The sequence below is a fragment of the Megalops cyprinoides genome, chromosome 13, assembly GCF_013368585.1.
Source record: "Megalops cyprinoides isolate fMegCyp1 chromosome 13, fMegCyp1.pri, whole genome shotgun sequence".
In the NCBI taxonomy this organism is placed as follows: Eukaryota; Metazoa; Chordata; class Actinopteri; order Elopiformes; family Megalopidae; genus Megalops; species Megalops cyprinoides.
Window position 1 is genome coordinate 26059367 of NC_050595.1, and position 16259 is coordinate 26075625.

Here is a 16259-nt window from a genome sequence, read left to right on the forward strand (position 1 = left end):
ATCGGGCCAGGGGTCTGGGGCAGATCCACTGGTCAGTCCGGCTCCACACTGATGCAAATTTGAAAACACAATTACTAACTAAAATAAAGTCACTTAAATAAACCAGCGCACTTACCTGAAATTGGAAGAAGTACTGTGAAAAACAGCAAACGCTGATATAATTTCCTTTTGAAAGACGCCATTTATTGAACTTGTTCTCGCATGCTAACGTCTGTGGTCACTACCCCTCGCTATACAATTTACTAATCCAGGTCCTAACTGAGAGCGCCTCAGATCGCATCAGGGACTACTTTTCGCTGGGCGTAAAGCGACATCCCCTCCCCCCAAAACGCTGTGTTCTACGGCAGGGTGATTGAGAGGAGGAAAAAGCAAGAAAGAGTTCCTCCGCCAGTTTGCCTGAGTCAACTTCAACGTACACACATTCACAGTAAAAATATGCCAGGTTGTGTTGCTGGTGGCGAGAGTGAAACAATATTGCATGCATTACGTTGTTGTTTTGGATCGTGAAGCTTTAAGCTGAAAAATCATTAAAAAAAATCTATGTATACACACATACGAACACACACACACACACGTATGTTTAGTGCAAACCTGACCAAGTCAAATGATAATGATTAAAGTGGAAATCTGGTATCTGGTAGTTCCTCTTAATAATGGTAAAATATAATACTCTTATTTGCCGCTGTCAACTTAATTTTATTTGTTTTGGGGTTTTTTTTTAATAATTGCAAAAACACAAAAATTGCAAACAATACATAAAAGTCTAACCAGGATTTGAATCTGCAAACTTCCAGCATTGCTGTTCAGATATAAACCTTGTCATAGCTTAATACATACAAGACATATTACTATAGCAACATATTACATATTACATACAGCATATTACTATAGCATGACGTAAAATCGTTGCATGGCCTTAGCTTGAATTGACGTGGACACGTGTGATCAGAATAATCACTGTAATGAACACAAAGGAGATGATACCATGCTGCAACTGTGTTGCCAACCACTATACACTCCTGTCCCTCTTTGCTGGGAAAGGTAGTGGTTGTGACATGGGTGTTAGTTTGTTTTGGAAAGTGCTGGGGACAACGACGAGTTTGACGTGTTAACACCTTTTTAAAGTGGTGGGGACGAAATGAGCCACGACAAAAAGTGGTGGGGACATGTCCCCCGCGTCCCCAGCGTCCCCAGCGTAAATGACACCTATGGGTTATGATTGGCACCTCCACCTGGTGTTTCAGAAAAGGAGTTTAGAGGCTTGTGCACACATTTACATTTAGTCACATGGCAGACACTGTTTCCCAAAGAGACCTACAAAGCAAAGGTATAAAAGTGCATAATAATAAGTTCTCATGAAAAAATAATTCCAAACTACATCTGTAAATGCATCAGTACCTACGTCACACAGCCCACTGCTAAGAGCTGCCCACACTCATCCCAGTTATTCATCAACAATAAGACTGCTTGGTACCTTCTGCCATCTTTTTGCATGCTATGCTTGGTATTGAATTGTTTTTAAAATGTATCACATTATCTCATTGTAAATGTATGATCCTTGAATAGAATATGTGTTGAGCATAAAATAGTCATTATCATAATCATATTGTAATATAACTGAATATACAGCTGTTTGGAGTTTAAAGTAAAGCCTTCAGACCTGTTGTACACATCATTGGACTGACATTGGACTCTGAGCCATTTTCTATTATCAGTTAATATTCTCTTTTCATTTTCTGTGTGGATAAGATGAATGAATTGTAACACTAGTGGGATACAGTCATGACCATGGCAGAAGAGAACAGCGTCAGTTCAGTATTTCAAAAACCTGAAAGATGAGCTCTGGAGAAAAGCACTTAGAAATTTAGTATGCTTGTGCACATTGATGTTTTTTGTATTTTACATAGATAGATGACACGTATCGCTTGTGTAATGACAGTATGTATACATGTTATGTGTATTCATATTTAATATTCCTGTCACATTTGTCTTTTCCAATTTGTGGCACACTTTATTCAAAGCACATAGAGTCTTGGGCAAGTAGGCTAATTGTATTGACTCTGGGATTTTTAAACAAACTGCAAGCAGCATATGGATCAATGACAATGTGGTTATCAGGCTCCAGTTATGAGGAGAGAATATGCTCTTGTTAGATGATAGTCATGCTGCTCTGACTGGTTTTGTGTGTTGTTTTTCCACAGGTAACATGAAGCACTGGACCAGAAGGCGTAGCCCAGAATCTAACTGTCCATTTTCAATGCTTTCACAGGGGGTATGCAAAATAGAGACCTTGGTGTCCTCAAATCACTTTCTAATGTCATAGCTGTGCTGAAACAACACTGACATTTGGGCAAACCGTTAGTTCAGGTGTAAATCGTGTGTATAAATCGAAGGTCACCTTGCTTGTTTCTTTGCAGCTGTCTTGCATTTTTCCTTTCCTACCGAAATGGTGAACCTACTTTTGGCAATGTCACTGTCCACCATAGATTTCCTAGTGTTGTGAATACAAAAATTTGTTAAATCAATCAAACCAACATACCTATATATCTATATAGCAATATCTCTAGCTAAGAATACAATTGTAGTCAAGACATTTCTGATCAAAATAGAGGAGAATCAGCCAAGTCATAATGTACCAGACTGTTGAAGTCCAGGGCTAGTTAGAGTTTTTATAAATATATTTGGGAGAATTGCAGGGCTTTTAAGGGTAGACAATGTGCCATTTTGAGTCAGAGTGAGACAAATGCTTGCAAACAAACCCGAAGGCCAACAGCAGTAGCGTGTGACTAATAGTTACACTTCCCTGAGAATGCTGTTTGTGGTTAGAGCCACGGGTGGATTCTTATTTTCTTATGTTGTGGGGAGATGCCCATCCCATCTGAATGCAGAAGGGTGTATCACCAACTGCACTCTGCTCTGTATTTGGGGTGGCCGTGTGCAATGGTCCTGTAGCGGATTAGCATCCTGACCTAGTGAGATGATGGCCGCTAAAATTTCACATGCACATGCCCGTTCACTCAGTTGGTACACACCACATAAATCAGTACTGCCACTTTTTACCATCTGCACCACTACTATTCTATGATTTTTTTGACAGGCAGCAAAGTAGTGTATTCCTCTGCTAAAAAAAAAAATAAAAATAATAAAATTGTGGTATGCCATTTTTTCCAGAAATAATCAGTCAGGGTAAAAGCAAAGATTGGAGGAACTTTCTTTACAAATAAATGAAGGAACGGTGACTTGATTTCACTCAAGGGTTAATGGACAAACAGAAGAGCCTACTGAGTTAAGCAGTGCTAAGACTATGTTAATGTGGGACCAATGCACCGTCCTCATCTCGAAAACTGGTCTTAGTAATTATGAGGAAGTATTGATAGGAGCCGGACAGCTGCCCAGCAAATGCCGATATCGATTCGCTGTGCATTTCTTTTTGGAAAGTGACCCCCCTATCCATGCCCTCATTCAGCAGCCGGACAATGGTCCCAGCTGTAATATCTGCAATGCAAATCGCAACAGAAAACCGTGGCTTTGTGCACAGTCACATATGAATATGTACTTAAACAGAAATAACATTGTGCCTTTTAAAAAGTCACTTGATACATGGGAGCAAGGAGAGCCAGTGGGATCAAATCTCTTGTTTTGACATAACTTTTCCACACTTCTATTTATTGTTGTTGTTTTTTTTTTTAAACAAGTTTCTTTTAAGACTCGGGCATAGTAATGCTGACTGACATGAATCTCTGAATGACACATTCTGTTTCCTTTAAAGTACAAAGATAACCCAAAATTTGGTTTCTTGCTATGAGTATGGGCTCATTTCAAATGTATGGATTGGAACAAAAAATTGATTTAATCATACCAAACCCCCTCTGGTTTCCACTGCTTTGGCCTTTGTCCATAGCTGTCACCAGATTTGATTAATTCTTCACTTAATCACAAACCATTTGGCTTTACTTTACATTCATATAATTTAAAATAAACTGATAGGTTTACTGAAAAACATTGCAACATAAGTAGCACCAGTAACATCCAAAGCATTTTGTTCCTTTAGTTTACCAATATGAACTATCTGGAATATCCACTCGCATAACTGACTTTTTGGTTACATCAGCACCTTCTTAGCATCATTGTAAATGTGGATATTAAATTTATTTAAAAGAACTATTGCACACAATATTTTTAAAATGGCTGTAGCTGTTTTTAAAGAGATGAGGGAAAACGCAAGTTCACTGTGATTTGGGTGGGCAGAGCTGATCATGGTGGTAATGGCCTGTGTTGCCAGGCGCGCAAATTGTGTTTTTGCTGTTACATAATATCTCCACGTAAACAACCAGGCCGCATTTATGCTGACCCCCTCAGAAAGAGGCTTCTCCTATATCTTCGATTGGAGATTCGGTTTTGCAAACTGCCAATATGGCATCGTTTGGGGGTGGGGCGAGGGGGGCCCTCCACATGGACAGAGGTCAAGCTCTGAGGCCGGATCAATAGAGTAAAAGTCATTATCAGGCTCTGGCTGTTCGGAGGGTCCAGGGAAAGGAGATCCGGCAGCCCCCAGGCCCTCCTGCCATTGGACGAGGCCGGTGTCATCCTGCTCTGGGAGAGGCCCATCCCCAGTGACCCTGGCAGCATCCAAAGGCCAGAATGGAATTGTGCGAGACCTATCACCTGACCCCTGGGAGGGTGGTCCCTGCCCTGCACAACTCACATTTGGGTGGGGGTTGGGTGAGGGAGCCAGAGAAGAAAAAGCCATTGCCTGGCTAAAGGCTATCAATACAAATTTTAATGTGGAACATATTCGAAAAGTGGTGTTCCTCCATGGTTTCTCGAATCCTCCTTTCCCCTGGTATGAGGGATCAAAGTGTGGATGAGTGCATCCACTGAGTATACTGATAGAGCACTCTAATACTAATATAAGTTTGTTTTTCTGCCCTATACACAAAGAACATTAGAATGCCACCCAGAAAGTGTATTAAAGTAAAAAATTATTAACTGACTTTCATTCATGCTTTACATTTTACACTTTGCAAAAATTATCCATGACTTATTTACACTTTAAATGTGTGGTCAGTCTACTAACTGCCATTCACATGCACAAAGTGTTGTCAGGGCTCTCACTGCAGGGATCTGGATCAACTAGCTTTACAGCAGCCACAACTGGTTTAAGATGTCTAGTTGTGGAATTTGGCTGTAAAAGGTTCATTTTATGTTGTGAATCATATTTAACAATGCACAGTTCATTGTAATTGACTTATGCAATTAAATGCATTCACAATGCATTCACTTTCTATAAATCAGTTGGTGATTTTAACAGAATACACTCACCTTCACACCAAGCACTGGCAATTCTATTTTCCATATGCAGTGTGATCATAGAAATTCTCTGTTACATCATACTGTAAAAAATCCGTGGCGGTAAATTTGCTAAATAACTGTGATATCCTTGCTTTTACAGAAAAATGAGCCGTTACCAGAATGCCCCCGTCTGGATCAGCTTGTAACTACAGCTCCTGCTAACAGCACTTTTTGTTTGACAGCACTTCAAGCGAGAGCGACTCACTTCGAAGCCGAATTAAAAATAAAACGCAGCGCGATTTAAATAAAAATCTACAACTATAATCGATACTCTAATCTTAAGCAAAAATGTACTGTCATTGAGATGACACGTTTTCTTAAATTTATTTGCAAAACCTATTTGTGGATAGTTGGAATTGTGGTGTATGTAGCGTATATGTAATATAGGTATTTGTATGATCTACACTCATAAACATATATTGGAGACGGCATAAATAAGTCTGAGATGCTCAACCTAACACTAAGAACAGAAGACATATCACGAAGAGCTGATTACCCCTCGCCTACAGTACGCGACAAAACACAATACTCAAAAATCTAATAGGTGCTGCTGATGTCAAGACTTTAATCGTGAGTAAAAACAGGATCTGCTAAAGATATTAGCGTACTGACAACGTCAGCGCAACAGAATGTAACACCACACAGTGTGGCTATATGTACCTGGCTCCTCCCGAAGACATAAAATGGACAGTTCCTGCACTAAAAGTAACTCTCTCAGGACTACTAGCCCTAACTCAAAACCAAAGCAACTAGACAAACTAGATGAGATACATGATGCGAGAATAGGGTGAGTAGGTTTTTTTTTAATATGAGACAATGTACTAAGCTCTAATCAATATTGGGGCTCATGGATCATTCCTTTTCTATTCATGACGCCAACTACCACAGAATTCATTTGTGACATTTCTCATTCAGTTTAAGGCGCTCTGGTGAAAGGCTGGCCTTGAAGGTGTTCTTTTGAAAAACATATTACCTAAAGGTACCTCTAATAAAACTACCCTATATAGACAAAAGTATTTGGCCACACCTGTTTTTCAAGGTTTGGGCTAGGCCCCTTATCTCCAGTGAAGGGCAATGTTAATGCTTCAGCATACCAAGATATTTTGGACAATGCTATGCTTCCAACTTCGTGGCAACAGTTTGGGGAAGGCCCTTTTCTATTCCAACATGACTGTGCCCCAGTGCACAAAGCAAGGACTGTAAAGACATGGTTTGATGAGTTGGGTGTGGAAGAACTTGACTGGCCCGCACAGAGCCCTGACCTCAACCCCATCGAGCACCTTTGGGATGAACTGGAACGGAGATTGCGAGCCAGGCCTTCTTGTCCAACATCAGTGCCTGACCTCATAAACGCTCTACAGAATGAATGGGCACAAATTCCCGCAGAAACACTCCAAAATCTTGTGGAAAGCCTTCCATGAAGGGTGGAAGCTGTTATATTTTAATATGGTCCCCCTTTTGCAGCTATATGTATTTGAATACAATGTCATTACAATGTAATGGTCAGGTGTCCGAATACTTTTGTCCATATAGTGTATAATAAACTAGTGTAACGCATAACTAGTAATAAAACTATACGGTAAATGTCATTAAAAATCACCACAATCGATGTATCAAGAACAGTGGATTCACATGTCCACAGAATCGATTCAATAGTGCACTGTGTGTATTTGTTCATCACAAGTAGTTAATAAGTGTGATCATCTCATCCATAAATCTTACATACACTACACACATCAAGGCAGGTGGAAGTCAGATTTCATTTATTGATTTCGCAAAATATGCCACCACTTACTTCGCCATGCAATTTTAAAGGTTAAAATCTGTGTTAGCAAGGTAATGAAATATATTTCCATAATTTATTCCGTTAATATAAAAAGCACTTCTTACAACATGTCAGAATGACATGTACTGAACATGTCTGTGATATATACATGTTTAATTAATTTTCTTCATATGATCACTGATTATTAATTTTCTGGACACTCAACATTATTTCCCTCCAAAGATAAGAGTTGGTTTCAACACATTACAAATCTGATAATCATATTTTGGTATAATACAGCAATATATATTACATATAAAGGCATTGCAATTTAACAGTCTAGTAATTAACTGTTGAAAAAGAAAGCAAGTGTTTATATTCAGCAATGTTTAAATGTAAACATTTTCTCAAGAGCCAAATATACACTTTAAAAGCAGAGGATGCTTTTCAATAAAACAATACTTATCTAATGTAGCCTGAAAGAGTTTAAAGGATGACAAAGATAGACACATCGTAAGACTTTCCAAACTCCTGAAACAAAAGTGCTCTAATTTTTAAAGGCAATAAAGACCGTATAAAAAGAAAAGATTGTTCATTAGTAAAGAAAACATTGAGACTTTCTATTGTCATAGTCATCTGTAAACATCTGAGACAGTGGTAGCAGTGTGTTCATTATAAATCCCGACTCCATGCCAACCTATATTTCAGAATCAGGTTAAAGAATACAAGATACGCAAACACAACGGATCATCGTATTTATAGAAGTCGATTCTGACACTTAATAACCAGGAGGCAAAACAGAAGCAGCTTTGATGAGCTCTCTTTCGGAGAGCTAGCAGTGTTTGTTGGTTGTTCAAAATGAATACGCTCTGTCGTTCATAAAACACAACCCTTGTAGTGTTCTCACGAAAACAATGGGATAAAAGGAATTCGAAAAAGTGGAAACATTGGTTTCTGATCAATACAAAAAAAAAAACAAGGAAGGAAAGAAAGAAGTGCATTAAAAGAGTTCGATTTGTGTGTGTGTGTGTGTGTGTGTGTGTTTCACCACAGAAACGGACGCAGCGGTCCATGAAGTACACGTTCTGCCATCAGAAAGGCTCAGAGGAAGTTCTGACAGTTGTGTCTCCCTGCTTGGCCTGCACACTGATGACATGCAGGATGCAAGGGAGGGTCTTTCCACAGCTCGCTCCTCGAGCTCCGCCTCCACCCAAGTGGAGGCTCCCTTCTAAGATTCCCGCGTATAGATGAACATACTCTTCATCTGTATCTGTAAACAGATATATAAATACATAAACATATCTGTATACATTTAGGCATATGCATGCATACCTTATCATACACCTGCACACACGCTAACACGCAATGTGTAGACATGTGAGCGACATTTTTTGTAAACTTCAGAGATGGTCGTTGAGACAAACGCTAAAGAGAGAATATCGGCATGTTGTCTTTTTCACTACGATCCACAGGAGAAAAGCAGCCGGAGCACAAACAGGGGCGAAGCCCAGGGCTCCCTCTTCTTTGGGAGAGCTTCCGAAAAGGGGCCATGTCTTGGGTCGGGCCATGCGTCAAGTCCGCTGGGGGGGGTGCCAGGTGTTGCACAACGCACGCAAACGTGACACCCCTCAGGTTTCCATGGTTACCGTGGTTACTTCACGGCCGGGGCGCCGCGACCTCCCCTAGTCCACGCCGTCGAAGCCCTGCGCGTTCTCTATGGCGATGTGAAGCTTCTCCCTCAGCTCCTCGAACGACTCGTACGGGGGCAGGTCCAGGCGGTTGAAGCTGTTCGGGGAGAGGGGAGGGGAAAATCAACAAGGACGCTGCGCGATGATGAGAGAGCCACAGTGACAGCACAGCTACGGACTCTGAGGGCTCACCAGGTGTGGGCTCTGGGCAGCTTGTCAGGGGTGCCCCACTGCTCAATGGTGAACAGCTGTGGCCCGTTGGAGCCTGGATTTGCGGGGGGGGGAGTCAAAAAACACAGGAAAAATGAATCAGTTTTTAGGTTCAACGGGGGAAAGATTCCAGCACAGACAAAGATTAGTAAGACGCCTGCAGTGACAGTCTTTTTCCACACATTCTGGGTGGCAATGCAGACTGCACACGCAGACTGCATGCCGGGAAATCTCTGTCTATGTCGGTATGAACACGGCGGCACAGCGGCAGAATGAGGAAGACTCACCATACAGCTCGGCGAAGCCGTTCATGGGCACGCGGGACGTGCCCGTCACAAACTGCAGCAGGCGGATGCGCTTCTCGGCGTCCATCAGCAGCACCGTCTGGAGGAACCGGACAAACAGCAAACAAACGTTCAACAAACGTTCCCACCGCACTGCCACATAGCACCCTGTCGGAGGGATAAGCTCACTTCTACAACAGAGCTCTACCATTGCACATAACGGTAATGTTCAGACGTGAGACCCGTGAAGCCGGGTTCCTGTGCACTCTCAATTTCAATCCAGTTTAAACATTAAAGATAAAAAAATCCTGCCGACAGAGGCAAGACGGCAAGCACCAGAGCGTTCCCCTCGGGCCTCAGGCAGCCGCGGGAACGCGACACGCTACCTTCCAGAACCACTGGATGACGGGCTGGTTGGCGCAGTAGCCGTTCTTGTACTTGGTGTTCTCCCTCCAGTCGTTGACGTCCACATCCCCGAGGCCACACATCAGCAGCTGGGGGAGAAACATCAAAGGCAGAACTTCAGCCCCGAGGGGGCAGGACACCGCGCACACGGTACAGCGCTTCAAGAGGGGGACGCATCTTACCTCCAGTTCATTCTCGTCAAAGATTTTGATGAGATCCTGAGGTATGAGCTCGTAAAATCCCTGGAAGGAGAGACACACGGACAGGAAGCGATGTGCCGCCTGTTATATCAGCCACGTAAAAACACAAAAATCCATGTGTGAAAGATGACAGTGGGTGGGCTGCGAGCTGAGAGGGTGTCTGGGAAAAAAACGCCGAAACCCATGCAAATGAAGGGCTTGTGTGAAAGACGTTACATCATACGAAAAGTTGAGATGAGCACATTCTAAGTTCAGTTCTCTACTGGTCCACCCCGAATGGGAAACTCAAGATGATGATCATGCATCATGAACCTCAGTAAAACAGGGAATGGGTGTTATCAGTTGTTTCCGGGACACCCCTCGGTTCAGTAACATGATGCAGATGGTGTAGAGTTACGACGTGTCTGCTTCAGAAGAGCAACTGCCGAGATTCTTTACCTCCTTAAAGGAAGTCATCTGCTTCAGTATCCTATTCACAAACCTCCACTGCATGACCAGGCTGACAAAAGTAAAAAAGACACATATTACAAATTACATCTAGAATAAATGTTTATCTTATAAAAGAAAACATCAAATCGATCACCTCTGTCACCGCTATTGTCAGAAGTGCAGGATCACTGTCCAATTGCCTCTGCAGTGTGAAAGCCCAGCTATTCTGAACACACCCGTTCTCCGACATCTCCCCCTCCTGTCACTAATACAGCACAGTAGCTACCAAACTGATTGCGATTTACACCTAAAAGGTAAAAGCCTCATGGCTCCTCACAATTCTGCAGGGCATTAGCTCAGTCATAAACATGTTATGATGATACAAACCTGTGGCATTTAAGGATGGATGCATGGAAGTAGTTTGTACGCCCTTTGACAGCACTTAATCCTTTTGTGGTAATGTTTCCCATAATTGCACTACATTTCAAGGATGGCACTAATGTTTTAGTATCTATGCAGCTAATTGCCCAATCTACTGAATGCACTTTTGTAAGTGGCTCTGGATAAGAGCATCTGCCAAATGACTAAATATAATGTTGAATGTAATTCAAGAATTGAACTGAAGCTAATGGTAAACACTCTGGGTGCATGCTTAAATGATGTGCTTCTATGCCATTCCAACAGGGGGTGCTGTTGCTCACTGGATGTACTCCTTCTTGTTGTCGTCAGTGACCACGATGTCAGCCCCTCCAGGCTTCAGTTCGTGCTGGTGAGTCTGGGAAACATCAGAGATGAGAAATTCACATATACACAGCACAACACTGCCACCTGAGAATTACAAGAAGAATATGGAGCGATTTTTACAAAGTGCAAATAATAATAATAATCTAGATAACATAGTTCAGACAGACCCACCTGTCCAAACAGCTCCTCATCTATGGTGAACCTCAGGTCCAGGTCTGTGGGGTCGTTCTCCAGGATCCACTTCAAAGAGTTGAAATATTCACTGTCCTGAAACAACAACATACATAATTACATTAACTATCAGACAATCCCCTGCCTTTCACAGAAAGGATGATGAAGATGACAGATGGTAATAATGATATTAATCAGGAGGACAATGACTTGATATTTAATAAAGTGATGGCAATATTTATAACGCTGATGATGATAACACTAGTGACAAAGAGGACAACAGCAAAATTAACACAGAAGATCATGACAGTAGTACTAAAAGCATCAATGATGGTGTGTGATACATTATGAATGTACATAATAATAACACCTGTGGTAATAACACCAGTGACAAAGACAATGATGGTGATAATAACAAGAGCAATGATGATGGTGGTGATGATAATGATGCCCCCCAGTATACACTCACCACTGACTCCATGTCCTGCAGAGTGATGGGCTTCTGCAGCATCATCTTGTAGAAAGGGCGGATGAAGAAGGCTGTGGAGAGACCCAGTCAGAGGTGAGACACACACCCTTCAGTGAGGACCAGGCTGGCAATTTCAGAGACAAAGAGGGCACTGCGCTTACCGTCCAGCAGCTTGCCGTGGTACACCGCCATGCCTGCCACTCTACCGATGAACTTAAAGTATGACAGGTGGTCTTCGTTGCACAGCCCTGAATTTGGGTTGATCTGCAGCGTGTAGTTATCCCTGGGAAAGAGCAGGCAGACCAGGTGGGTTTGGTGGAGAGACCAGAATACGCAAGGTGTTCTGATTCTTATTGTTTTGCTCCATTTCAGATGTGCTTACTTCTCAAAACTAAGCAGACAAGCTTTTACAACCGTCCAGTAATTCACAGCTCCTACAGGCAGAGAGGACTCACGTGGCAGAGTACTCGAACAGCCCATAGTAAGGGTTGAACATCTCCTTGGAGATGAGGAAGAACCACTCCCGGGCCACGCCCCCGTAGTCCAGCCCCTTCTCCCCCTCGAACTCGATCCAGAGGCGGGCCTTCAGGAAGTCGGGCCTCTTGACGGACAGGATCCGCCTGTAGGAGTCCTCCAGCACGGCCGTGCGCCGCAGCTTCATCTCGAAGCGGTTGGGGATGTCAGCCTGTCGAGGGTGAGGTTACATAGCTTTTAATTTTACATGTTATTCATTTATACAGCTGGATATTTACTGAGGCAACTCTGGGTTAAGTACCTGGCCTAAGTGTACAGCAGCAGCGCCCCAGTGGAGGATCAAACCAGCAAGCTTTCAGGTACAATCCCTGCTCCTTACCACTACGCTACACTGCCGCCCTAGCAAAGGGACATCCGCCCACTGACTGGACTGCATCGCTGCTGTGTGTTTCAGTCACCTGCCCTCTGGGGCTGCAGGCTCCACTGCCTTTCCTTAATTATTAAACAGGAGTCATAATCGGCTCATTTTCTGCTACTGGAGCCATTATAGGGCCTCATTTATCAACTGTGAACATTTCCATGTAAATGCAGCAATTTATCACAGTTGAACGCCGTGCTGAACTGTTCCCTGTCCCCGCAACAGTTGAATACCTGCCACGGCCAGAAAAGCTGCAACTCAGGGCAGAAGCACAACTGTGCTTCCTTTTGACAATCACTGCATTAACATCATGGCTGTTTGGAGTACTCTAATTTTTTTAAACTGGATTTATACAGCAAGAACAAGATACACTACAATTGTGTGTGCCAAGAGAAAATGATGTATCATCTTATGCATAGTGCTGTATTCCCACTTCAAAAATAAAGAATAGTGTTTAGTGCACAAAAATGTACTATTATTTTTTACAAACGTCTGATAAATGAGGCCCCTTGTTCCAAATGCTTTACCGTTGTCCCTTCTGTTGGGCTGAGACCCAAACAACGTGAAACTGCCATTTCACAGCAATAAAGAAAAGGGTGCTAGCTACCTGGAACGCGGCAGATTTATAGTACTATGTAAGTGCTCCATTGGTGCTAAATAGTGCATTACCAGACCAGGTAAAGCTGGCATTACTGATTGACAGTAGTATTCGGGAAGGTAATAATAAAGTAACAAAGTCCAAAATGAAAAACCTAAAAAGTTCTGCTTGAATTTAAGCGGTAGTATTGGGGCATAATTCATCTATTTGACATTTACTTGCTTGCAAGCAGCCAAAAAAGGTATCTTGGGTTCTACTTTCTACCTGGTTTGGGTTCTGATGGTAGAAACGTTACAGAGCTCAAGCAAACAGAATATTCCCGTAGAAGTCTAAAATGTGTAGAAGCCAATCCACTGACTACTGGGGCCACTTATTCCTGTGCTAAAGAAATGTATTCAGCTCACCGGTTTCTTCAGCTTTTTTCTGAAGTACTCATACTTCTGCTTGTAGTCTCTGGAGTAAGGCACAGCCTGGAACAGACACAGACATCATAAACTTACTGCCAGAAACATGCATGCTGATTTATAGTGCTCCCCTACACCAGTTGTTGACACCGATTCTGAATGGAAAGATCTAAGGAGACCAGAGATTAGGACTATCTGAAAGCATTTGCCCTTGACATGAACTCAGCTGATTGGTCTGGGCTTATTCTTATTTTCTCACTCAGATGGACGCTGGTCACTGTCTCAAAGGACAATATTCTCTCTGGCTTTAGCACCTACCCTGTCCGCATAAAAGACACTTGTGACTTACACAGAACAACATTTCAGAGTCACAGTAAACAAATGTTCTGGCCAAAACTTACTTCTCTTGCATGTCCCTTGTAAAGTAAAAGAATTCATTTCCAGACAATCCTAACTGGGTTTAAAGGTGTTCATATTTCTGTCTACAAAATATATAAGGGCTTGGTGGAAGTAATGATCTTACAGGTCCGGTGATGGCTGAATTCTGCAACCTGGGATCCTCCCATTGTGTGGTCTTGGTATCTGTGAAAGCCGATTTTCAGAATGAATAAGATAAATTCAACACAAATGAGCAGCCACTGTTTCACGCACATTACCATAATAATGCACGTCATACATACTATGATCTATGTAGAATATTCTTCCATCACTGTGAATCCTCTCCTCCCAGCCAGGCTGAAAGAGGAGCCACAGCACACGTTACTGTCATCCACACAATGCCACACAAGACATTTATAAGATAACTAATGCAAGGTTGTTTTTTTGGCATAGGGGATTGGGGGGCTGCTTATATTCAAAGCCATTCTCCTTATCTCACCTATGGTGAAAGACTGCTAATTGCTAATTGTAATTCACCTATTTTAAACAGCAGGAGTGGATAATTTCAAGCCTCAAAGACAGTAAGTCATTTTTAGTTCTGACGCTGATTACCAAGATTGCTCACAGCTGTGTTATGCTTTCAGTGTTATTTCCGACATTGGTCACGCCTGGGTATGCTGGTGTGTGCTGTTGATTGCTGATAGTGAATACTGTTAGGTCCTGCTGTTGATGACTTGAGATTGTTCAGCTTGCTGATGGCTAAGATTGGTATGACTGATTGGTATGATTCATATTAAGACTGATACTGGCCATGACTGGATCAGGGTATTGATTGCTGACACAGGACAAAGACTTTGGTCACGGTTGTCAGTCATGGTGCTACACTTACTGGGAGTGGCCCAAGGTCAGTGGGGTCTAGCGAAGGTCGCCTTCTCATGTGTACAGGGATTTTCAACCTTGGGTCTTCCTGTTAAAAGACGAAACGAAACAGGAAATGAGTCAAAGAAACAGGAAACAGCTAATTCTGCCTTACAGTTAACCCTCTGAGGTCCAGGGCAGAGCCGTGCGGCCCACTCACCCAGGTGGTGGTCTTGGTGTTGTGGTCGATGAAGAAAGGCCTGCCGTTGGGGGCGCTGCGGACCTCCCACCCGGGGGGCATGAAGCCGAACTCGTACTTGGGCCGGGAGCCGGGGGAGTGCTGCGGGGAGCTCTCGGGGGACATCATGGGGGGCTGGGGCACCGTCAGGTTCTGGGGCGCCACCGCCTGCGCCGCTTCCGTCGTTGTCTGCCAACACAGCGAAGCGATGACACCCGTGGGTGCGTCCGCACGTGCGCGTGCCTTTACGTGCATACTGACACATGCAGCGTTCAGCGCAAACCAAACCTAAGACTGAACTACAGCCTTGAACCACCCGCTGATATCAGAAGGGTCAAACAGCAATGTGAAAGTCATGACAAAAAAAGGCTTCGTTATTTGTAACTTTCCACTGGGAATCAGGTCAGGCAGACTGGAAAAAATTCCCAAACTGTGCATCTTAGAAAAGGTAAAGAAAGAGTTAAATGCCCTTACGTGTCTGAGGGAAGCCAGCAGTGTAGAAAAGTGAAACCAATGTTTTACTGAAAAGGTACACAATTGCAGGAAACTGTGCCGGCAAGGGTTCATTAATACTGTAGCCCAAAGAACGACTGGCACGAATGGCATGAACTCTGTGTTAGTTTCATTAACAGTCCCTGCACTCAGTAGACTCAGACACACCAAACAGCAACACCACACAGAGAGCTGTGAGACGCGGTACCTGGGTGAGCGGGCGTGTCCATGTGGTGGTCCTGTTGTTGTGATTGACAAAGTACTTTCTGCCTTTGCTGTCCTGCTTTTCCTCCCAGCCCGGAGGCAGTCCTACTGAGGTCGGTAATAACTATCGACCGCGAGAGAGAGGGGGGAAAAAATAAACACTTCAAAAGAATTCTTTGTGGTCCAGAAATAGCACAAATCGCCGCTGGTAGAATTCCCTTCTTGCTCACTTTCAATGCACCAGCTTGCAAGAAAATGCATTCTTACCTAAGAATCCCCTGATTACTTGACAAAAAGGTCATTTGGGGTATTTTTTAAAAACAGGTGAATAATAACTCGCGTCTCCTCACAGAATAAAAGCTCATCTCATTCTTCAAACCCTGGCCACACTGGCCCCCATTACGCCACTTCCAGAGAATGTTATTACGATTTCACACTAAGCAACATCAACAGCTTGCCAGGCAGCGAGACAACAAAG

General features: G+C 43.1%; 2 protein-coding genes across 4 annotated transcripts in view; both read right to left on the reverse strand.

The window, feature by feature from the left end:
• Positions 1-182, reverse strand: part of prtga (protogenin homolog a (Gallus gallus)) — a 45443-nt gene extending 45261 nt beyond the window's left edge. The window contains exon 1 of the mRNA XM_036544332.1: positions 116-182. Coding sequence (XP_036400225.1) covers positions 116-182 — 67 coding nt within the window. The remainder of the gene's footprint in view (positions 1-115) is intronic.
• An 8141-nt stretch (positions 183-8323) lies between these two features.
• LOC118787746 (E3 ubiquitin-protein ligase NEDD4-like) overlaps positions 8324-16259 on the reverse strand; it is a 35435-nt gene continuing 27499 nt past the window's right edge. For all 3 annotated transcript variants that reach the window (XM_036543386.1, XM_036543387.1, XM_036543385.1), the window contains 17 exons: positions 15786-15905; positions 15068-15274; positions 14879-14956; positions 14292-14346; positions 14135-14193; positions 13612-13677; positions 12173-12402; positions 11879-12000; positions 11718-11788; positions 11249-11344; positions 11035-11108; positions 10343-10403; positions 9887-9946; positions 9686-9793; positions 9303-9399; positions 8998-9070; positions 8324-8902 (listed from right to left, as the gene is read on the reverse strand). In XM_036543386.1, the coding sequence (XP_036399279.1) occupies positions 8800-8902; positions 8998-9070; positions 9303-9399; positions 9686-9793; positions 9887-9946; positions 10343-10403; positions 11035-11108; positions 11249-11344; positions 11718-11788; positions 11879-12000; positions 12173-12402; positions 13612-13677; positions 14135-14193; positions 14292-14346; positions 14879-14956; positions 15068-15274; positions 15786-15905 (1680 nt within the window). In that variant the 3' untranslated portion in view covers positions 8324-8799. The remainder of the gene's footprint in view (positions 8903-8997; positions 9071-9302; positions 9400-9685; positions 9794-9886; positions 9947-10342; positions 10404-11034; positions 11109-11248; positions 11345-11717; positions 11789-11878; positions 12001-12172; positions 12403-13611; positions 13678-14134; positions 14194-14291; positions 14347-14878; positions 14957-15067; positions 15275-15785; positions 15906-16259) is intronic.